Genomic DNA, 22,768 nt, shown 5'->3' on the forward strand with positions numbered 1-22,768 from the left:
CAAGCAGCACCTCTCTCAAATTATGGAGTGTTCATTGGTGCTCAAATCTTGCATTTTTGCTTGTAGCTGTCAGCTGATTATGTGACTTTATTCGATCTCAGCTTATATTTATTTTGATCGCAATATAAACCAGTAAGACCACACCTGGAAATGTCAAACTGAGAATACCTAACGATTATGCTAGAACATAATCAAGTGTAAAAAAGATATCAAAGCGAGATATTTTCCGTAGCAAAAAGCCTTCAAATGTGAACAAATGAAGAAAAAATTAGGCACAAAAAATCAAATTGCTAGTTTTAAAAAAAAAGGGTTCCAGTCTAAAAAATTGACTAAGAGAAATACAGCACCAAATGTTGGCGAGCTGACACTGAATAGTTTATCGACTCTGCCTAATTTAACCTATGCCTTTGAATTCAACCTCCTCTAAACAATTTCCCAGAGCCTGCTTCTCTCGTTGCATTCAAGCAGCCTTCGATTTGGTGATCTTTCTCTTGGGTTGCTTCCTTGTAATCGAGTTCTTCATTCCGAGGAAGAACAGCAATGCACCAACAAGTGCCGCACACTGATAGGAAATTCATGAAAAATGTTACGCGAGCACATGCAACCACAGGAAATAACGGTGTTGAGACTTGTTTTCGTACCTGAAGGAACTCACATAAGACTCTGAAAAACTCTGGCTTTCCAGCTTCGTAGTTGTAGAAGTCATACATTAAAGGAGCTGTCAATATCAAGTAATACATCTGTTGCAAGGAGCAGATAAGATTAGCTTTTGTGCTGTTTTGCTTTTAACCGATCGAATGAGTGGAAAATATCGGAGAGCAAAGGCAGGATAGGGTTTCTCACCAGTAGATAAGCACCGAAACTGCTGCCAAGGACAAATAGAAGTCCTCCAAACCCATTTAGAAAGATGGATGCAGCAACGAAAGTCCTGGCCTGTATGTTTGATTATCAGGCATCATATGGCATTAGATCACCCAATGATTCAGAGTTTTCAAGGAAAATAGAGTAGCACAAAATTAATTCGATTTACATCAATGTGGAAATTGTTTTTCCCAATTATTCCATCAATATACTTCTTGACAAGACCCAATTTGGGAGCCCACTGTTCTGCTGCAGGTCCACCATCGTCTCCAAATTCATTGAACCTGAAAAGGGGCAAGCAAATACGTCAAGAAAATGAATACTACTCCGAAAATGTAAATAAAAATAGAAAGAAGACCAAGAACTGTGGGCCAAACAACTGGGGATGGTCTAGCATATCTGCGGACAAGTTTAATTTTAACGTCAACCAAATAACTAGGAGACACATGTATAAAACGAGGCAATAAATTAGTATTTAATATGCTCATAAAGACAATTACAGAAAATGACTTAAGAGGTTTACTCAACAAATATGACAATGGCCTCTCAAGTCAAAACCGCTCATGCTGACGGGGTGCTAGACAAAAATCTCCAACGTAGGAAACATATCAAGCAATTAAACGAGTTTTAGATGCTAAACAGCATTATAAAACTTTATCAAAGCACTAGGCACTAGGCAGTTGAGGATATAACACGCAAGCCCCAGCTTATGTACAAATAGGTCATTCACCACCCCCAAGGTCATACATGAACATGAAGACCCATAATCAGTGTGAACTCAAAAATCACATTTCCCGTGATGAGTATTGTGACACATGTCATTTAAACCCCCTACCCAACCACTTCTGTGTGTGTGCAGAATAGAAGCTTAGTATCATCCCAGTTTAGACATAGCATCAAATTTCAGATATCAGCAGTGTTTAATGAGTAACATTATTAATTCCTATTTACCAGTATCATTTGCATATCCGTCTTCCGAACTCCACATTTTAACCAACAAAATCCAGGAAACAACAGATAACGTAATTTTCTGATTAACCTTTTACAGAAAATTATCTCACAAACAAATCTTTACCTAGAATCCTTCTACTTTTCTTTTAACAAGGCATATATAAAGGAATCAATGTTCTCAACATGAATGAAAGGAAGTCAAAATTGACCAGGGCACAAACAAGAACTGGAAGCAATAACTGCCCCAACATCTATCCGTTTCAGTAAGTTGGAATTTACGCTCCACTCCATTATGCTCCTACCAATGAGACCCCTATCCAAATGAAGCTACTATCAATGCTAAATCTCCTCCAAATATGAGGGAAAATTAGTTTAAGTTGAATCCATATTAATGAGTATCAAAATGCATATGACTGTCTTAGTCCACGGAACAACAATTCGAGATGAAACAAATTCCGAAGAGTCAAATCTCCAGAAAATAACGATTATTGAAGAACCGAAAGTGAAAATTTAATAGAATCCACAAATAAAAAAAATCGCAGTGAACGCTGGAAAATTTAAAATTAAAAAACATGTGGATTAGAATATTAAATGAACCATTTCAGTGCTACAATAATATTTAATTCGTAGATCAAAACACCAAATACATGAACCAAACAACAAAAATCCAATAAAACAACAAATTCAACCTTTTAAAGTTTATACGAAAACAGAAAATTGAGAATCCCAGCCAAATAAGGGGCATCCAGATCTAAGAATATTTCTGGAGCAGCAATCCTGGGAGATATGCATCAACAATTTTTCGGAAGCAAACGCAAATACAAAAACAGATCTGAGCAAAAAGCAGACGTAACGAAGATATAATAGGAGTGGTTAAGGATTGATTACATTTGCCATGCAGAGAGGATGAAAATGGAAGCGAAGAGCACACGTCCAAGGAAAGAAAAGAAACCCATTTCTCCAGCCCTTCGCCTTTGACTGTGTGTTGTGCGTGTTTCTTCTCGCTCTTCGAAGAAGTTGTGTGTAAATGGAGAGAAGGGATGACCGATATTCCAGTTCCAGTTGGGTAATTTGTTGGGAGGAGTATTTATTTCACTTGGTTTTGCATTATAGTTAGATAATAATTTGAGTTAATAATGTTCAAAAGTTGCGGCACGTCAATATATTTCTATTTTAAAAAAATTTAGATGTAGTACTAAAATTTTAGATTTAGATTCACTTTTATTAAGGTAGCTTGATTAAATTGACGTCTCTACTCTGTATTTAATTGTCTACTATGAATCGTGACAATTAAGTAATACTTCATCGATTCATAGTAATTCTGCAATAAAAATTAAAAAAAAATTGTATATAATATATTAAATAATTGATAATAAGGAGTAGGAGAGATGAAAATCCAGAAATAATAAATTACTAGAAAAGAGGGAAAAATAAGTGTGGGAAAATATGTTACTCCACTTTTTATTAAAAAAAAGGAAATGATTCTACTATTATAGAACACCAAAAATGCAAAAATGACTCTAATACTATGGAACGGGGTATCATCTTTTCATTCCACTCAAGATGTTTACCTTTCCTTTTTAGTTTGTTACACTCAAAATATCCGTTTTCTTTATTAAGAAATAAATTCTTCTCTTATCTCTCCTTATTAAAATATTTAATTATATTTTTCTCTCTACTTATTCCACGTAAGACTTTCTCGTAAAATCCCATGGCGCATAAAAACATAAATATTTTGAGTGGGACGGAGGGAATACTATTAAATAAAAGTACTACTATGAGTATCAGTATGTTTCTCACTTTTTATTTAGAAATATATCATGTAGTATTAAATATTTTATTTTTAATATTTGATAAATTAATTTAATATATCTTTTACATTTTTAAAATATTAATGTATAATTATAAAACATGCAAAGTTTAATATACGTATTGCAAGATGGAGTGAGCAGTTCATGAGTCATATGTGAGGGCATCAAGAAGTACAGTAATAATGATTAAAGCGGGAATGATTAATTTTCTTTTTAGGCGGCCGTGCTAAATGCTAATGCGATTATTTGCACATATTTTATTTTACGTTTGTTTTTTTCCAACAATTTGACTGCTTGGAGTGATAGTGCAAGTCATTACTCAACGTATTAATTTAATGGGTTATCTATTAATTTTCTCGTGACTAAAATTTAGGTTGGAGGAATTAAGAGCATCTTTAACGCTACGGTCCGGCCCGCAAATCGCGAGTCCCGGCCCGTCCCACGCGTTACACGGAAGAGCGGCACGGCCTGGGCCCGGCCCAGCGCGCGTTAATCGGAGAGGGGCCGTGACGGAAGAAGGAATTTTTGCCAAAAATTGGAAGAGGAAGAAGAGGGAGGAAGATGAAGAAGACGGGCGGCGACGTGCTGCAGATTTGCAATTATTTTTCTGAATTTTTACATTTTGGAAGAGGAAGAAGAGGGAGGGGGAGAGGAAGAAGAAGGAGGAAGAAGAAGGAGAGGGGCGACGTGACGTAGATTTGCAAAATTTTTTTGAATTTTTTTTAATATTCTATTTTTTTTATATTTTTTAGGTTATAATTTATTGTTTTTGTATTAAAAATGAATTTCTCGTGTTATAAATGAAATTTTCCGTGTTATAAATTTCCGGTTTTTTTATATTTTACGTGTAAAATAGGTTGAAGTTGTGAATAGTGTCATTTATTAGTTGCGGCCCGGGTTATGGCCTGCAGGGTTAGAACAGTTGGGGCCTGGGCTGCAACTGTAGAGGAATGATGAAGTGGAGGGGACTTGGGCCGGAAATGGGGACGGATAGACTAGATGAATGATCAGACGGTATGTGTCTATTCTTAAAGATGGATAGATGAGGAAAGTAGGAGTAATATTGGGGGTTGGTTATTACTCCATTACTACAGTGGCCTTTTGTTGAATTTGAGTCCACTTATACTAATACAAGTGGCATCCCATAATATTCCGATTATTGGACAAAGTGAGTCTACATTTGCGTAATCAACTTGTAAGTTTACTGAGCTTGCTTTGACTACCCCAAAATGTACTACTATTTGCTCATTGGTTCCATTCCATAAAACAACCAACATGCATGCACTACACTTCATTTAAAACACACAACTCTATATATGTGCCACTCACTTTTTTTTGAAAATATACTTAATACTTGTATATCTAACTCTAACATCAATAGCCAAGCAAGAACCAAAATATAGACGGTCCAATTAATTAAGTCGTAATTTTATCTCTTGGACCAAGCTTATATATGTAGGTGCATCCACGTTTATTTGCCAAGCACTGAGCATTTTCTGCAATTGGAATTTGACCAAATGGAAATTAGCCACTTTCATTGATTCATTGACGTTCAAATTATTGCTTACTTGTTATATTCACTTTGAAAATATGATAATCAAATGTTTTATTCGTCTATCTTCCCCCCTTTGTATATTACTTTCAGAGTTCAAGCTTGCAACAAGAAGTTCATGTCAGATCAAAAAATAAATTGTACTATGTTGTCACGATGGAATTCAGCGATCATGTATCAAACGAGCAACTTGAGTTGATGTGAAGATAAGATAAATATATTACTAATTACTACTATATATTTACATATGTGAAACTTTAAATAATAGTATATTCAATAAATACTTTGATCGTTTCTAAAATATTATATTTTAGTACTTCCATTAAAATTAGTCATTTTTCATTTATAGACACTACCCACAACATATTACTATTATTCTATGGCTTCATTTGACAAGATAGATGGATTTAAGATAGAACGTTATCTATGCTCAACAATCATTTGATAGCATAATTAAATAAGTATGATGGTTCTAACACTAGTAAATAAAGATAATTTATTAGTACAGAGTATCCAGTTAGCACAGCTTACCTGCCAAACAAAGTCTAATTTTATAACCTTATTTTACACTCCCAACAAACATATGTGACCCACTAACTTTTTTTACTTACTAATACTAATTTTTCAAATTGCACCATTTATATACTCATAAGATGCTAACAAGTTTCATTGAACTTTATGTTGCACTATGCTAGACCAATTTTTAAGACATGAACAGGATATAAAATATGCATTTGGCTAAATTTAAACATATGGAATAAAAGAATAAAAGTTGTGTCGCAGCATCGTGTTTGCTTAAAAAACAAATCTTCACACTAATTGGCCTAGTATATTACTCCCCCCATCAGTAATAATTCATCACCATTTGACTCGCCACGGGTTTTAAGAAATGTAACAGAAAGTGAGTTGAAAAAGTTGGTGGCATGTGGATCCTACTTTTATATATTCTCTCTGTCCCATGTTACTCGCGCTTTTCATTTTAGGCCGTAAATTTGGGATTGATTTTTTAGTGTAATTAAATTATAATTTTAAGTGTAATGAGACATCACTTAATAAAAGAGCTCTTTACTTAAACTAACATATTAATTATATGCATTAATTCTAACTTAAACGATAAACAGTATAAGGAGTTTGTGCCGAGCCGAAAAGCAACGGTGCAAATAACATGGGACGGATGAAGTATTAGTTTTATAATAAAATGTGAGTGTGAATGAATTAATGGAATGTATGGTCCATTACCAAAAATGGTAATAAAAGTGAAAGGAGATAATTTTTTAGGGACGGACGAAAATGGAAATAGATGACAAATTTTTAGGGATCGATAGAGTCATGTTTAATTTTGAAGTCAAAGTATTTATGTTCAGATTCATCGTGTTCTTTAAAATTTCTTACTATTTCCGTATCAAAGAAACGTTCATTTTTCAAAATTGGGCAAACAATTTATTTTCCTTTTTCTTTGTCTTTATTTTTGTGGAACCTTTATTTTTCAAAGGTATAAAAGGCAGTCCATTCGCTCCCACGTTTGAATCTCTGTCTTTGAATTGCTCAAATCTAGACTCTGAAACCAGATTCCAATTTCGGAGGAGAGAGGTGTTAAGGAAGAAGTTCCTCAACTTCACGATTTCGCAAGAACTAGAGTTTGGGGGAAGGTGCGGACGAGAGAGAGAGAAGAATAGAGAGATTGAGAGGAAGTAGTTTATTTCTTGATTGAATGATTCAAAAGAATAACAATGTCCACTATTTATAATAGTGGATACCCTAACTTAAGGAACAAGAAAATAATCCTAATAAATATGAAAAGATATGCTAAATCAATACTAAACTAAATAAGAGAGATTTGGAGATATTCTTGGAGATATTCACGTATCAAGAGGTCTCTCCACTTCGGAAGCTGTCACCGCTGCAATGGCGCTCATATCTTTCTTCGGTAGACTGCTTTTCGTCTCTGTCTTCGCTCTCTCCGCCTATCAAGAGTAAGACCCGTTTCTCACTCAGATCTGCTCTTCTTCATTATGCTCCCGATTTGTGTTATCTTATCTTCCTTCACTCTAATTCTGCTCTTGTTTGTCACAATTGTTGACTTTCCACTCTGAAATTTGAATAGTATTGTGTGCTACTTAGGTTTGGAGTTTAAAGACTTGATTTTTCTTGTTTCTTGCTTAGAGCTACACTGTTAACTTGCAGATTGAACTTGCTTGAGCTCCACTCATGCTTAAATGAAACAAATATTTGGGTTGCAGTTTGAGTTGAATCATGAGAGAATATTGTTTACTCTAGTATCAGGATGCTTAATAGGAGTGGTTAGTTAATTCAGATTCATGTCTTATTTTATTGACCTTTTCTATTTTTCATTTTTTGATAGATCCACTGTTTTTTATTATCAATGGAAGATTAGATGGATCAGTACTCCCTACACATGCCATTGGTTCTTCAGTTTTTACTGATAAACATATTACTCCATCCATCAAAAGTTTGCAACAATTGTGTTATTTGAACATAATTTCTTATAATTTACTCTCACAATAATACTTATTTACATAAAAAACTACCCGTGGTCCACCATTTTAAGTATTCAAACAAAATGTCTAATTTATAATAATACTACTCTGGACCATGAACTGGGCTCAATCCTGAAACTGGTTGTTGGTGGTTTAGGATCTCATGGAATGTTTCAGCCACAGGATCATTAAATGGATGTAATAATTAGCTGAAAACTTGTTTAGCTGCTGCTTATATAATGTCACTTTATGCTTATTGATGCATGTTTATTTCTCCATTCTAACAACAGGAGAGATTTCTGCTACTATCCAACATATTGTTGAAGAATTTATGGCACTTTAGTTAGCAAACTTTTAGTGTCTTGATCATCATTTTTTAGATCAGGATAGGAACTCGTATAATCGTATTATTTTCTGTGTGAACAAAGAAAATGAACTAGTTCATTAATTCATTTCATCATTTACCTTTAATGGTTCAAATTGCTTTTTATCTTGGATTTCCACACTTGAAGGATTAGAACTGAGATTTGTAATGACTGTTGTTGAATTGATGCTCTTGATTCTATCATCAAGTTTTAGACCATCCACAACGGGACTCGCCGGCGTCTCGCGTCTCGTCTCAGCGAGACGAGACCCCGGCGAGACGCGTTGCAGCCTCCATCTCGTCCCGTCTCGTCGCGCGACTCGACTCGCCGAGCCAGGAGACGAGCTGGCTCGCCACGCGCCTCGGCGACGTGGCGCAGCCCGGCGTCGTGCGTGACGCCCACTCGCCGGCCCGCGAGTGGGCGTCGTCACGTGCTGACGCAATAAATATTTTTTTTTTTTAAAAATTCGAATTTAAATAAAAAAAAAATTTTTTGTAACGGTATTATTACCGTTTTTTTGTTTTTTTTATATTTTTTTTGTTTTTTATTAAATTTTTTACTCTATAAATACTCCTAAACCCATCCTCATTTACACACAACTACACATCCCGCTTCTCGCACTCCCAATACGCGGCCTGGTGGAACGGAATTGTGCATATGGCAGCACAACTTGGCCTTCCGACTCCCCCTCAACCTCGACCGCCTCCGGAAGATGATTAGCCCTTCCGATTAATTTTTTTTTTATTTTGTGTGTTTTTTTATTTTGTGTGTTTTTTTATTTTGTGTGTTTTTTTTATTTTGTGTGTTTTTTTATTTTGTGTGTTTTTTAATTTTGTTTTAATTTTAATAAAGTGTGTTTGTTTAAATTGAATTGGGTTTTAAAAAAAATTATAAATTAAATTGAATGAATAGTAATTAAGAGACGGTATAGAGACGGTTAAGAGACGGAGCGTTGCAGCCTCCGTCTCTTAGTTAAGAGATGGAGGAAAAAAGGACAGTGGGGCCCTCAAATAGTGCTCAAATAGTAGTTAAGAGACGGTTTAAGAGACGGTATAGAGACAGCGTTGTGGATGGCCTTAATCTTGCATTTATCTTTTAAATATTTTGTGTGAATGTTATTAACTGTGGTGATCCTGTAATCTTTGAGATATTTCCGTTGTCATAAAACAATGTTTGTCCTAATGCACAAGGCATGGTTATTATGTGCGTGATCATCAGTTCTTCTGAGTCGATTAAAGACATGTCAACTTCTCTTTATATGAGATGATTGGAGTTTTAATAAGCAATTTAGCTGTGGAACTGGTGCCATGATGTACGCACTTCATTTCAGTATGTTGAGTGTACTACAAAAAGGGCCGAATATTTGGACCTCTGAGCCCTCTTTCAGCTATCCCATTGCAGTTGTGCTAGGATAGTAGCTATACATTTGTGAAGCACATTTCTTATGCATCCTACGCTTTCAGGTTCAATGAATTTGGAGTTGATGGTGGGCCGGCAGCAAAGAGTTTGAAGCTGAAATACGACGTTTTCTCCAAACATGTCACAACCCAAACTGGAATTCAATTCCCTCATGTAGATGTAAGGAGCTTATATCTACTTAACTATGTGTAGCAAAGCCTTATTGTTCATGTCGCGTTGACTTGGACAACTATGACTGCAGATGAAACATTTGATATTGGGTGCTATAATCATGAAATCTCTCGGAAGCCTCCTATTCGTCTTTGACAGCACTTTTGGAGCTGCGATCCTGGTACGTGTATTCATCATCCACTCTATGCACATTTTCTGGTCTTGTGAGCTTTATCCTTGTTTCTAACGGGTTCCAATTCTTGTAATAGCTACTGCATCAAGCAATCGCAACTCCCATCCTGTTCGATTTCTACAACTACGAAGCTGACAAGAAAGAGTTTAATCAGCTCTTTTTCAAGTTTACACAGGTGTGCTTTGAATCTGAAAACCATTTTACTCTTTAAGTTTCAAGTAAATTTGAATCATCTGTGGATGTTACATGCACATATATTTTCTCTAGGGCTTGGCATTGCTTGGAGCTCTTCTCTTCTTCATTGGCATGAAGAACTCATTGCAAAGGAGATCTCCAAAGAAGAAGGCCACTAAAGCAAAAACCAATTAGCTACTAGGATTAACCCATACTCAGCTTTACTTGGTTTGTCACAACCTTCTTTTTTTTCACAAGATTATCATGGCTACAGCTTTGCAGTATTTTTTATCACATCACTTCAACAGTGCTATGTTTCAGTTTAATCAACGAAAATATTATTTTACGGGTTAATCTACGAAATAATCTAATCTGTCAAAATTCAAATTTTCAGTTATTTTAGTTTTGGAAAAATCAATCCAAATCGATTCGAAATTTTAAATTTTACATTAAAAAAAATCAAATTATCCTAATATCACCAAAAACTCGAATCCAATTAATTAATATTTCGAATTTTGCTCGCCACTAATTACCTAAAAATTATAATATACTAGTTGATGTGATGAATTTAGATAACAATCAATGAGAAAGCACCACGTGAGCCGTGGTTCTCTTTCGGCGCACAAAAGAGACAAAACCAGTTTCTATAGTTTTCTTTGCATATGTAGCAATCGAATCGCTATTAAGCTTTTAACTTGTGGACTTGAAAAATAACTATACATATTATCAGAAACCCTTTTTTTCTTTCTAATTTTCACGTCTTCAAAATATTCAAAGAATATTGAAATATATGTGGCTGTTGTGATAAGTCTGGAAATTTGCATTATCACAAAAATAAATCTTGTGTGTGATATATAACAAGGTGCAGGTAGCTTAGCTACACCATTGAATATATTATAATGAGGAAGATGATACAATATCTGATTTCATGCATGCTCTTACTGTTTTGGAGAATCGCGCGCAAGATATTTCTTCTTGTGTCGAAGCCAGTGAGGAGGGTTTGGGGTCGTGTAGTGCTCAAGTTTATGCGAAGCGAAATGGATGGCACCGACATCAACTTCGTCATGCCTGATAGATTGTACCAGTTTTATAAAAAATATTGACTTCAAATAGCTTATTACAGGAGGACAACACTGGTTTTGCATGCCTCCACTTGTATGTTTATCTCTATTATTTCATGCTTGGCTTCGTAAATATGTTATACTATATGGTTTCCATGTGCACACCATATATTAGACTTTGTATCACTATCTTATCGTGTGAAATTAAACGTTAATTTATCATATCTTGTTTGGTTACATGAACGATTTATCTAATTATATATTCTTAGATTTAATTTTGAAACTTATCTTTATAAACATTATATAGCTCAAATAAAGGCTAATGCTCAATTCAGAAATAAGGCAAAGATAAAATCCAAAACTGAAGTTAAGTTCGAAGTTCGACTATATAGATAAGAGGGAAAGCCCTCCATATCAACGTAATAGAGAGGTAAAACTTTAGCTATTATACTTTTAGAGTAAATGTCAAAATTGATCCTGAATATATGACCATTTTACGATTTTGGTCTTAGACATTATCTTTTGAATTTTTGCATCCCAACTATTTCAATTCGGATCACAATCAGTCCAAAATTAACTTTTCCGTCAAATTTAACAGTCAACGGGTTTTAAATCGAATTTTGACCAATTTAATCATTTTTTTGATAAATTTTAATTAATTAAACAATAATATTTATACCCAAAACTGACGGATCCATTAACAATTAACAGGTTTAAAATCGGATTTTGACCCATTTACAATATTTAAACATGATTATTATTAGAACTTATCATTTAAAAATACAAATTAAATACTATTAAAGCACAAAATAAAATAAAAACAAATGAGTTCTAACACTTGAGCCAATTCAGCCCCCTCCGATGAAAATACACGGCAGAGTGCAGCCATTGGGCTTCCATTTGAGCTTGTCGTAGTAATTATCAGGCCTTCCATTGAAGAAACAGTTGAATTGCTCATCAATCAGAGCACAAGAACCAGGCTTGTACCGTGGATACGAGTCATCTTTCACCCAATTTCCATCAAACAAATTGCAATTCATCAAAGAGTTAATTAAATCATCCGTCCCCTTCTCCTGAGACTTTGTGATTCTTCATTACAGAAGAAGTTAGATTCTTGGGCAAACCCTTTTCACCATTTGCAAAGATGTTCTTGGCTCCGGAGGAAGATTCCGGCGATGAATTAGCCGTGGTGTTTGCTAGTTCGGGAGATTCTGTGGCCGGAATACTGGTCTGATTTGGCTTCAAGACTCCAGCTTCATCTTGAATTTGGGTTTGATTTTGCTTCGAGCTTTCAACTTCCTCTTGAATTTGAGTCTGATTTTGCGCCAAGACTTCAACTTTATCTGGAATTTGACTTTGATTTTGCTTCGAGAACAACTTCATCTGGAATTTGAGTCTGATTTTGCTTTGAGACTTCACTTACACAATTGGAAGTTTGATTGACTTCAGATTTCTCACCAATTTCTCTGGTGAATTGGTGGCATTAGTTGGATTGAAGACTTCAACCTGATGAGGCGGTGAATGATTCGGAGGAGCAGATCCTCCATAGCTGACATAGTTGAGTCACTCAAGAACTAGGGTTCTTTGTTTATACGTCGTGGCTGAAAGAAGAAGATGAATTTCGTGAATGAGAAGTGTTTTTGAAATAAAAGTTATTTTATTTATAAATAATCATTATTATTGTCGAATTAATTAAAATTTATTAAAAAATTATTAAATTGGTCAAAATCCAATTTAAAACCAGTTGACGATTAAATTTAACGAAAAAGTTAATTTTGAACCGATTGTGATACAAGTTGAATTGTTTGGGATGAAAATTTTTAAAGATAATGCCTATGATCAAAATTGTAAAATGGACATATATTCAGAATCAATTTTAACATTTACTCTAATTTTTAATTATTTTTACGGAAAAGTGCATGTATAGTCTCATCATGTGTGATTAATTATTCTTTTGAAGTTTACGGTTTACCCACCGTTCACTCAATTGAGAGTGGATCATGTAAGTATTGTTGTTTGTTAAAGACAACTACATATAGGACTGAAACACAAATAGCAACATGTTGAGATGGCCGAGTTGGTCTAAAAGGTGCCAAATTAAGGTTATGTTCCGAAGGGGTGAGAAAGGATTTAATGATATTGTTTAATTGGAAAGATCAAAATAATGCTATTTTCCCCAATTTTTAGTTACTTGATTACGTTTAATCATGTTGATTACTCTGAAATCTAACCTTTTATACATCATTGAAGAAGTCACAATAGAATATGAAGATAGTTATGTCAAGACGGATTTTAAGATAAAAATTGGCGATAAAAGTGAGAAAGGATTTAATGATATTGTTTAATTGGAAAGTTAGCGATTTTCGGTACGGTGTGATAAGGTAATGGTATGAATTTTCATATACTGAGGTATACTACGGCATATCGAAATTCGGTATATACCGTAAATTAAGGTATATACCGTAAAATATAAATATAATTATATATAAAATATAATTTATATATTTTAAAATTATAAAATCTATTGTGAATATAAATATAATTATGAATAAAATATATTCAATATATTTTTAAATTATAAAATATAAATAATATTCTAAAAACTCAAATATTTTATTTCCATTTATGTTCAGTCAGGTATACCGAACTTCGGCACGATATACCAAAAATGAGGTACGGTATCGGTATGGAAAATTATCATACCGAAAATAAGGTATACCGAAGTTTGATATACGAAAAATTTTGAAAAGGTAAAGGTATGATTTTTTTTGCATATCGCATTTACGATAAAATATACGGTATGTACGATAAAGTATACGGTATGTTGGTTTCGATAAGGTATACTGTGCCTGCCAACCCAGAGATTTAACATACGGCAATAAGCGCGCCAAAACCGCATCTCAATTCCTACCCGCTTCAGCTCCCAACATTCTCCAAATCTCATGATGCCCAAACCCATTTACCAAAATTCTCCACATATCGCTATGAATACCTTCAAACTCTTGATTTCTTATGGTGAATCTTAGTAATGCTCTAATAAATTTATTGGATCACTTTAACAACCTGTCATCCGATCCAATTCTCAGCCAAACAATACAAAATTTTACCCCTATTTCTAGGGATTTCATGATTACCTTTAGAGGAATAGTGCATTTGCATCATCTATGAAGACAACACGAATGGTTGGGACGAGAAATCGATTTGTTCGGTGGATAGGGCTAGATTTGTTTCAGATGGAATGGCAGATCCTGCTAGCTTCGACATTGATCAGGTGGAATGCCACTCTGTAAACCTCTTCTAAATTCAGATTGTGTTTGTCTTGGGATTTCCCCTCTCGTAGTTACCTATTAGTGAGTTGATAAATTTAGTGAGGGACGCAGAGTATCTTTGCTTCTCCCTAATCCTGACAATATATAGTTGATGTGATTCTCAGGTTTGGGTTCGAATGTCATGTGCAAATGTGGATTACTTCATATAAGCTGTGTTAGAGACTTTATATTGTAGAAATTATAATTAAAACTCCTAGATGCTTGGACAATGTGGAATTTTGAATAATTGAGAATGTAGCTTGTAAGGCAGCCTAGATTGCTTTGTGTCAGGGAAAAATCTCATGTGATGTGATTAATCAATCGAAATGCAATAATATGTCACGCTATGGTGGGTAGGATTATACATTTTTTGTAATTCATAATGCATATTATGAAAATTGTGAGAATAGATTAATTTCTACAAGTCATTATAAAAGCTCAAATTCAGAACACACAGATAGAACATAGCTGATGAAATGATACAACTGTTAGTCAACGAAGTGATATTACTAGATACAAAGTGATAATCGTCCAATTAAATAGTGATTAGTTTGGATGCTTATCTCCTCATGTCATTCTATGTTTTTTTCCTTGAAGGCACTCATTCTGTTGAAGAAGGGAACACAGTTAATCAAGTATAGCAGAAAAGGGAAGCCTAAATTTTGTGCATTCAGACTTTCTCCAGTAAGTAATTATCATTTTCATTGTTTTACTTATTGAGATAGTTTTCCAACCTCCATACAGTTTCTAGCTTTACTATTCTAAAATGACAAACTAGTTTCACTTGATTATCTATTTATGTATTATTTTTTTAATGAAGTTTTTGTTTACAAAGATCATGTAAGAGACATCTCATGTATATGTACATAAGTATCAAATGGAAGAATAAAATATATGACTTATTAAGTTGATGGAGAAAGCAATTCTAGAAAGACATGAGAAGATATTTTTCCCTGTGACTTTGAGTTTTCCTTGTTCCAGCCAATTCGCTTTGGTTTATTTATACGTAATGATTTCTCAGAAAGTATGAGTAACAAGATAGGGGTTTTATTATTTCCAGGATGAAGCAACATTAATCTGGTACTCGCATGGATCAGAAAGGCAGCTAATATTATCTTCTGTTTCACGGATTATTCAAGGACAGAGAACTGTGAGTTACCGAATTACCAGGATCAAGGAGTATATATCTTGCTAATGAGTTATGATTATTCTACCTCAACAAAATAATTTATCACATGGAGAAACTTATTAACTCAGAATGCTGTTTTTGTTTGTCATGTATCTCTGCATAGCCTGTTTTCAAAAGATTTTTGCGTCCAGAGAAGGAGTACTTGTCATTTTCATTGATACATCATAACGGAGAGAGATCTCTTGATCTGGTCAGAATTCTTCTTTTTTTGTTTTCAATAATTGAAGTGAACATTTCATTGAAAAAACACACTAGTTCCATCTCGTCCTTTACAGATCTGCAAGGACAAAGTTGAGGCTGAGATCTGGATTGCTGGTCTGAAATCTTTAATATCAACTGGCCAATCACGCAGTAGGCGTACAAAAAGTGAATTTAATGATGTAATTTCGTTATAGCTATTATCCCGTAGAGTCATACTGTTGTTTCCATCTCTTTTTGAGAGCATTATTATGTCCACTTTTTGACATGGACTTCCATGAATTTAACAAGGATGCTACACTAATAGTCCCTTCGTCCTACAAGAATATGCACTCTTTCTTTTTTAGTCTGTCCCACAAGAATATGCACTTTCTAATTTTTAAAATTTTCTCTCTATTGAGGTGGGACCCATTCTCCACTAACAATACTTTAATTACTTTTTCTTTCCACCTCTCTTACTTTACCAATTGTGCATTAAAACTCATGCCCAGCCAAAAGTGTATATTCTTGTGGGACAGAGGGAGTATCTTTTTAAAATAAATATTCAAATTCTGATCCACATAAATTTGATTAAACATTAACTACAGTCCTGTTGTTCCTGTTCTGATTCACATATGTGTTTTCAGTTACATGGTGGAGGTGATATCTCTCAAGATAATCGCACATTCGGAGCACTAGACGGTCCGCGCAGAGTGTCCACTGATTCTCGTGATAGTAGCGTCAGTTCTTCAAGCTCACATGTTGGGTCTGAATGTAACAGTATGCAAAGGACAAGTTGTGCAGATGGTTTCCGGATTAGTGTCTCGAGTAATCCTAGTTGCTCAAGTCAAAGTTCTGGGCTAGATGACATAGAATCACTTGGTGATGTTTTTCTTTGGGGAGAGATCTGGTCTGATGGAGGGGACAAAGATGTAATTGGGAAACCTATTCCAATAAAGGTTGATGTACTGACTCCGAAACCATTGGAAACAAATATAGTACTTGATGTGCACCAGATTGCTTGTGGTGATCGGCATATTGCTCTTGTTACAAGACAAGGTGAGGTTTTTACTTGGGGCGAAGAATCCGGGGGTAGGCTGGGTCACGGCATCGAAAAGGACTTTAGTCGTCCTCGGCTAATAGAATTTTTGGCTGTTACAAATATTGATTACATTGCTTGTGGAGAGTTTCATACAGGTGCTATCTCTTCATCTGGTGATTTATACACATGGGGTGATGGTGCCCACAATGCAGGGCTTCTTGGTCATGGAAATGATGTTAGCCACTGGATTCCCAAAAGAGTTTCTGGACTTTTAGAAGGTCTTCAAGTTTTGTCAGTTGCATGTGGTACCTGGCATTCAGCAGTGGTCACTTCTTCAGGAAAATTGTTTACATTTGGTGATGGAATGTTTGGAGCTTTAGGTCATGGTGATCGTGAAAATGTTCCATTCCCAAAAGAGGTCAACTCGTTGAATGGACTTAAAACTGTTGCTATCTCCTGTGGCGTATGGCATACCGCTGCAATAATAGAAGTTAGTAATCAGTCAGGAGCAAATGTTTCGTCTAGGAAGTTATTCACCTGGGGCGATGGGGATAAATGTCGATTGGGTCATGGAAACAAGGATGCCTATCTCTTCCCAACTTGTGTCTCCGCCCTTATTGATTATAACATGATGCAGCTGGCATGTGGCCATAACATGACCATCGCCCTCACAACATCAGGTCATGTCTTCAGTATGGGAAATAATGCATATGGCCAGCTAGGAAACCCGCAATCCGATGGAAAGGCTCCTTGTTTAGTACAAGACAGATTGGTGGGGGAGTTTGTCGAACAGATCGCATGTGGGGCGGATCATGTTGTAGTCCTCACTTTAAGAGGCGACGTATTTGCTTGGGGGAGAGGAGCCAATGGCAGACTAGGACACGGTGACACTGAAGATCGTAATGTTCCCACATTGGTGGAAGCACTTAAAGACAAACATGTCAAAAATCTCTCATGTGGATCAAATTACACGACGAGTATATGCATCCACAAGTGGGTGTCTGGAGTAGATCAGTCAGTATGCACATCTTGCAGGCAGGCTTTTGGTTTTACTAAAAAACGGCATAACTGTTATAACTGTGGAATGGTGCAATGCCATAACTGCAGTACGAAGAAGGCAATAAAAGCAGCTCTTGCTCCTACACCTGGGAAGCCTCACCGAGTATGTGACTCTTGCTACATGAAACTTAAGAAGGCAGCGGAAATGGGAATTTCATCAATTGTCTATCGCAAAAAATCTACTACTAGTTCTCGAATAGACCGAGAGACAAAAACCTCACGAGTTCTGCTCCCCCCAGCTATGGAGCCAGTTAAATACCTCGAGATCAAGTCAGGAGGTGGTGGACTGAAGGCTGATACCTATTCCATTGTTCGTGAATCGCAAGTTCCATCTCTTGTGCAGCTGAGGGACGTTGCTTTCCCAAGTTCACTCAGTGCTCTCCAATATGCTCTAATGCCTGTTACTCTACCATCATCTTCACAGGCTCAGCCACAATATCAGTCTGCTTCCCCGTACTCGAGAAGACCAAGTCCGCCACACTCTTCTACTCCGGTATACTCGAGGGGTGTTATTGATTCTTTAAAAAAGTCAAATGATATATTAACACAAGAGATTTCCAAATCGCAGAACCAAGTATGGATTCATCATCCTTATCATGTTGATTGTCATACATTGGTTTGTGAGTTCCTATAGTATTGTTGCTTCCAACTTATCCTCAGGTTAAGAATTTAAGACAAAAGAGCGAAATTCAAGAAACAGAAATTCAGCAGTTAAAGAAATCTGCCGACGATGCAACTCTTTTGGCTGCAGATAGATCTTTTAAATGTATCAGAGCAACGCAAGCCGCCAAGAAAATTACGGATCAGGTATTTTTTCCTTTTTTATTTAACGTTTTAATTGCTAAACCAAATCAAAATGTCTATTCAGAGTGTTTCTATTTCTGTTTTCTAAAATTTTGAATTCTGGTGTGAGACTGTGAGTGACATTTGGTTCAGTAGCAAATTTTGATTTGCCTATTCTATAGTATTTATCTATTTATTATGATGTATTATGTGTATCTATTTAGTTCTATTCTTATAAACTTTGATTGTGCCTATAATATTCTTATTCTTTTGAAAATTCAACAATTACTTAAATTTCAAGATATATGAATATAAGTCGAACCAGAGGCTACAAACTGAAAAAAATAATACAAGTCCATGCTATGAACTACTCCATAATTAATCATTTTTTATATCCTTGATGAGGTTTCAAATTTCGTACATGAATTTTTCAAATTTGTGATAAGATATAATCTACTCCCTCCGTCCCATTGAACATGACCCACTTTCCTTTTTAGTTTGTCCCAACCAAGATGACACATTACTAAAAATAGAAACACCTTTTATCTCTACTTTATTTCCTCCCTCTTACTTTATTCTCTCCACTTAACACACAAAATAAATCTGCATAAAATCCCGTGCCGCCCAAGGAAGTGGCCATCTTCAGTGGGACGGAGGGAGTATTTAATTTCTTACATCGATATGTATGACCATCAAATTAATTTTAATCCTGATACATGTGAAAAAAAAATCTCTTCGTTTTGCAGATGAAGGAGATTAGAAATAAGTTGCCTCCAGAGATATCTGAGAATGAATCATATAAAAACTTGCACTCTGATATTGAGTTTCTTCTGGAAACAGTTCGTATGCAAGTATCTGATGACAACTTCTCATTTCCAGCATATCAAAATCACCTTGAGAATACAGTGGTTCAGGACCTGTCACAGACCAATGGATTAGCTGTTTCTTATGCAAGAGCTACACATCAGTCCAGCTCAGGGACCCCGGAAGTTGCTCAAATGGAGGGACAGAAGGAAGTTATCGAACAGTTTGAACCAGGTGTCTATGTAACAGTCATCCAACTTGCAAATGGGACCAAGATCTTCAAAGGGGTTAGATTCAGGTATGTCAGTATTAGACTCTTCTATATTAAAAAAAATGGCATTCTCTAATTATCACCATGCCCCATGTGTGAGTTTGTTACATCCAAGAAAAGTTGAAAATTCCTTCATTTGGATCTAAGCTTAGACCTTTGTAATGAATCCAACTTTCAACTATCTTCCACTCTGCTGATTTCTCAGCAGGATTGATTTTTCAAATTTATATTTTCACTTGCAATCCTTGAGTAATCTCATGGACCCTGATATGCTTGTATTTCATATGTAAAGTTGGATATGTATTTTATGAAGCTTGAAGGAACTGTAACAAATTTCCTGTTTGTATAATGCACATAGAATATACGTAATACGAAATGATGGAAGCTGAGACAATAAGCTCTTCAGTTTTCATTCATATCACGTAACACTCAGTGCAGGGCCGGCACATTAGTTACAGCACCAGCACCATTGCTCTTTCTTTTGCTACACAAGTACAGTTGAATCGGGTTTTTTCTATTTTTGTTCTAGAATGAAACTTAGATTCCGTGTTTGTACTAAACTTTTTTTTTATTCCGTGTTTGGGAGAGACGCATGACCCTCAAGGGTCTCCTTTTAATGAAACGCATGATGATTATGCGTCTTTGTGCAAATCACCCGGTGCAATTTTTTCGAATTGTGAGATTGCAAGTGGCAAAACACCCGACCGGGTGATTTGCACAAAGACGCATAATCATCATGCGTTTCATTAAAAGGAGACGCATGAGGGTCATGCGTCTCTCCCAAACACGGAATAAAAAAAAGTTAAGTACAAACACGGAATCTAAGTTTCATTCTAGAACAAAAAAAAGAAAAAACCCCAGTTGAATCAGAGTGAGATATGTACCTGCTGGTTGCCTCAAAATCAAATGTACAAGAGGAATTTACAAACTGTGATGATTATCCATGCTGGCTGAATAGGGAAAGGAAATGCAAAACATCATTGAGCAATAAAGTTCTTGATGGATTCATTTGCTATCTTCATGCTAAGTCCCATTAGCATCATTAAAGTTGTGAGAATTATTCAACTTCATGCTAAGTCTCATTAGCATCATTAAAGTTGGGAGAATTAGTCAATCTGCATACATTAGCTATGCCCTTATCCTAAATTTTTGTCAATATGTATACATGCATGCGGCTGCTGATCATTGGATTCATGGTTAAATTTCTGCTATAAACATGCAAAAGAAGAAACATTCTGAGAAGAGTGAAGTTGTAGTGCTGACATGTTTGATTATGTGTATAGCAAGCGAAGATTTGCAGAGCGGCAGGCAGAAGGATGGTGGAAAGAAAACAAGGATAGGCTACTTAAGAAATACAGTCCTACTAAACCAAGAAGGCCATCAGCGGAGGCGCTTCCAACTCCAGCCGATCAAGATAACCCGGCAATGCAGTAAACAAGCTAGGCTCCAACGCTTTCCTAGTATATATCCATCTCATTATTTATGTCTGATTTCTTTTGAACATGAATATTTAGAAAAGTTCAGAAGTGGTGTGATTATTATTTAAATGGCAATTTGCCGGAAACCATGTATTTTGGTCATATTTAGTATGCCCCACAACTGGAAAATTAGTCGTAAAAATATATATTTTAAAATTTCCTCAATTTTTCCATGACGAAAAATCTAATTTTCTATTTGTAATATGTTGTTGATTTATTGCTTGCATATTTCAAATTGGTGATGAAGTTGAATTATTTGCTAAGTATGTTGAGAAAAATAATAAAATTCACAGATATTGTTGTCCTCAGCTCATTGAATATTTTGGATCTCACATTAGATTTAATTTTCACCCATTTAGTCCATTGAATATTTTGGATGTCCTCTTATACGTATAAGCTTTGTTTAATCTATTTTCATAAACTCAATCAAATAATCAAGTTATACTTTAAATTCTATATAAGTATACAACTCACGTGGTAGGCTACATTCATTTGGTCATCATATAAACATTTATTGTATAATCCATTATTAAAACAACTAAGTTCACTTACTGATACAATTCTAAAATCTCCAATGCTACTTACCAAATTAATTAGATCATACCATTCAATGTTAATTCATAATTTTTTTTATAAATCGGTTTTGCAAATTAGGGCATTACATATGCATGTCAGAGTTCATATATTTATTGACTCATATAGAAATTCATAGGAAAGATTACCCCTATACGTCCAAAATTGGTGTAGTTTGGGGCATGAATATCCATACCAGCCTATTTATCGATATTTATAATACACGATATAAATATATCATTATTAATGTATTAATATATTGATTAATATTTATCCACTCCAACCTATCCAACCATATACTCCTATTTAGGATTTCGTTTTATACATGCATGTACCTAAATTATTGTTGTATCGACAAAGTTTTATTCATATCAATCCATCTATTTATTATTTTCATTTGTATAATAAACAAAGTTTACATATAAAATAAGTGAGACACAGAACAAACAAAACATTAATGGAATCATTATGCAACAAAATATAGCTCCAGCAGTAGTGGCTCCTTTATATTGACGCGCGTGTGTACAGTCTTCTGAACCACAGTCATGGCAATATAGTGTACGACATCTGCATAAATTAATTATAGAAAATATAAGAAATTAAAATGTACTCCTACTAAATCTAGAATTTAAGACGGAATTAAATTGATTAAAGCAATAATTAAATTGGTTATTAATGGCACTATATATAGCAAATTGGAAGAAAAAAGTAGTAGTAGTAGTATTAGTAGTATAGTAGTAAAAGATACAATACCTGCACATAAGAACGCGACATCCGCCACCAGGGACGGAGCCAGGAATTTATACTGGGAGGGGCAAAAATACATAGGCAAAATTCAAGTATTTTAGATGGGGCAATTAATGAGAAATTAAACTAAATAAATTTTATATTATATAAATTATATATATGCGAAGAAAATGGAGGAGGGGCATTTGCCCCTTCTTGATACATGCTGGGTCCGTCCCTGTCCGCCACCAAGGCGTTCTATTGACTGGCCACATCTAGGACGGACATCTTGTCCACTTCATCTTCTCAACCAAACGACCTAA

General features: G+C 35.2%; 3 protein-coding genes across 6 annotated transcripts; 2 read left to right on the forward strand and 1 right to left on the reverse strand.

The window, feature by feature from the left end:
* Positions 1-249: 249 nt before the first annotated feature.
* On the reverse strand, positions 250-2,897 carry LOC121806470. The gene is made up of 5 exons (XM_042206519.1): positions 2,701-2,897; positions 1,031-1,145; positions 844-933; positions 642-740; positions 250-562 (listed from the first exon to the last, which is right to left on the reverse strand). The coding sequence occupies exons 1-5, from the start codon at positions 2,766-2,768 to the stop codon at positions 461-463; spliced, it is 474 nt and encodes a 157-aa protein (XP_042062453.1). The 5' UTR covers positions 2,769-2,897; the 3' UTR covers positions 250-460.
* A 3,769-nt stretch (positions 2,898-6,666) lies between these two features.
* Positions 6,667-10,328, forward strand: LOC121807353. Its single transcript, XM_042207573.1, has 6 exons — positions 6,667-6,765; positions 7,049-7,148; positions 9,502-9,616; positions 9,699-9,788; positions 9,877-9,975; positions 10,068-10,328. The coding sequence occupies exons 2-6, from the start codon at positions 7,081-7,083 to the stop codon at positions 10,167-10,169; spliced, it is 474 nt and encodes a 157-aa protein (XP_042063507.1). The 5' UTR covers positions 6,667-6,765; positions 7,049-7,080; the 3' UTR covers positions 10,170-10,328.
* A 3,626-nt stretch (positions 10,329-13,954) lies between these two features.
* LOC121807625 (PH, RCC1 and FYVE domains-containing protein 1-like) lies at positions 13,955-21,300 on the forward strand. Of its 4 annotated transcripts, XM_042207896.1 has the most exons (9): positions 13,955-14,306; positions 14,941-15,027; positions 15,404-15,493; positions 15,636-15,722; positions 15,808-15,912; positions 16,357-18,384; positions 18,471-18,617; positions 19,340-19,695; positions 20,952-21,300. In XM_042207896.1, exons 1-9 carry the CDS (start codon positions 14,274-14,276, stop codon positions 21,100-21,102), a joined length of 3,084 nt encoding a protein of 1,027 aa, XP_042063830.1. In that variant the 5' UTR covers positions 13,955-14,273; the 3' UTR covers positions 21,103-21,300. The 4 variants fall into 4 exon arrangements, with proteins under 4 accessions (XP_042063830.1, XP_042063831.1, XP_042063833.1 ...); XM_042207897.1 differs by lacking the exon at positions 15,808-15,912; XM_042207899.1 differs by lacking the exon at positions 20,952-21,300 and having other exon boundaries at positions 19,473-19,660.
* The last annotated feature ends 1,468 nt before the right edge of the window (positions 21,301-22,768 follow it).

Source organism: Salvia splendens, chromosome 6, assembly GCF_004379255.2.
Source record: "Salvia splendens isolate huo1 chromosome 6, SspV2, whole genome shotgun sequence".
NCBI lineage: Eukaryota > Viridiplantae > Streptophyta > Magnoliopsida > Lamiales > Lamiaceae > Salvia > Salvia splendens.

What these genes read in the sequence shown, in the direction of transcription:
- LOC121806470 (XM_042206519.1), bottom strand. Translation starts at nt 2,768, where the DNA reads ATGGGTTTCTTTTCTTTCCTTGGACGTGTGCTCTTCGCTTCCATTTTC. An exon ending in AAAACAATTTCCACATTGAT is followed by an intron (nt 934 to 1,030) that starts GTAAATCGAATT and finishes TCAAACATACAG; the next exon opens with GCCAGGACTTTCGTTGCTGC. An exon ending in TCTTATGTGAGTTCCTTCAG is followed by an intron (nt 563 to 641) that starts GTACGAAAACAA and finishes ATTTCCTATCAG; the next exon opens with TGTGCGGCACTTGTTGGTGC.
- LOC121807353 (XM_042207573.1), top strand. Translation starts at nt 7,081, where the DNA reads ATGGCGCTCATATCTTTCTTCGGTAGACTGCTTTTCGTCTCTGTCTTC. An exon ending in GCTCTCTCCGCCTATCAAGA is followed by an intron (nt 7,149 to 9,501) that starts GTAAGACCCGTT and finishes CTACGCTTTCAG; the next exon opens with GTTCAATGAATTTGGAGTTG. An exon ending in CTTTTGGAGCTGCGATCCTG is followed by an intron (nt 9,789 to 9,876) that starts GTACGTGTATTC and finishes TTCTTGTAATAG; the next exon opens with CTACTGCATCAAGCAATCGC.
- LOC121807625 (XM_042207896.1), top strand. Translation starts at nt 14,274, where the DNA reads ATGGCAGATCCTGCTAGCTTCGACATTGATCAG. An exon ending in TTATTCAAGGACAGAGAACT is followed by an intron (nt 15,494 to 15,635) that starts GTGAGTTACCGA and finishes ATCTCTGCATAG; the next exon opens with CCTGTTTTCAAAAGATTTTT. An exon ending in TTTCCAAATCGCAGAACCAA is followed by an intron (nt 18,385 to 18,470) that starts GTATGGATTCAT and finishes ACTTATCCTCAG; the next exon opens with GTTAAGAATTTAAGACAAAA.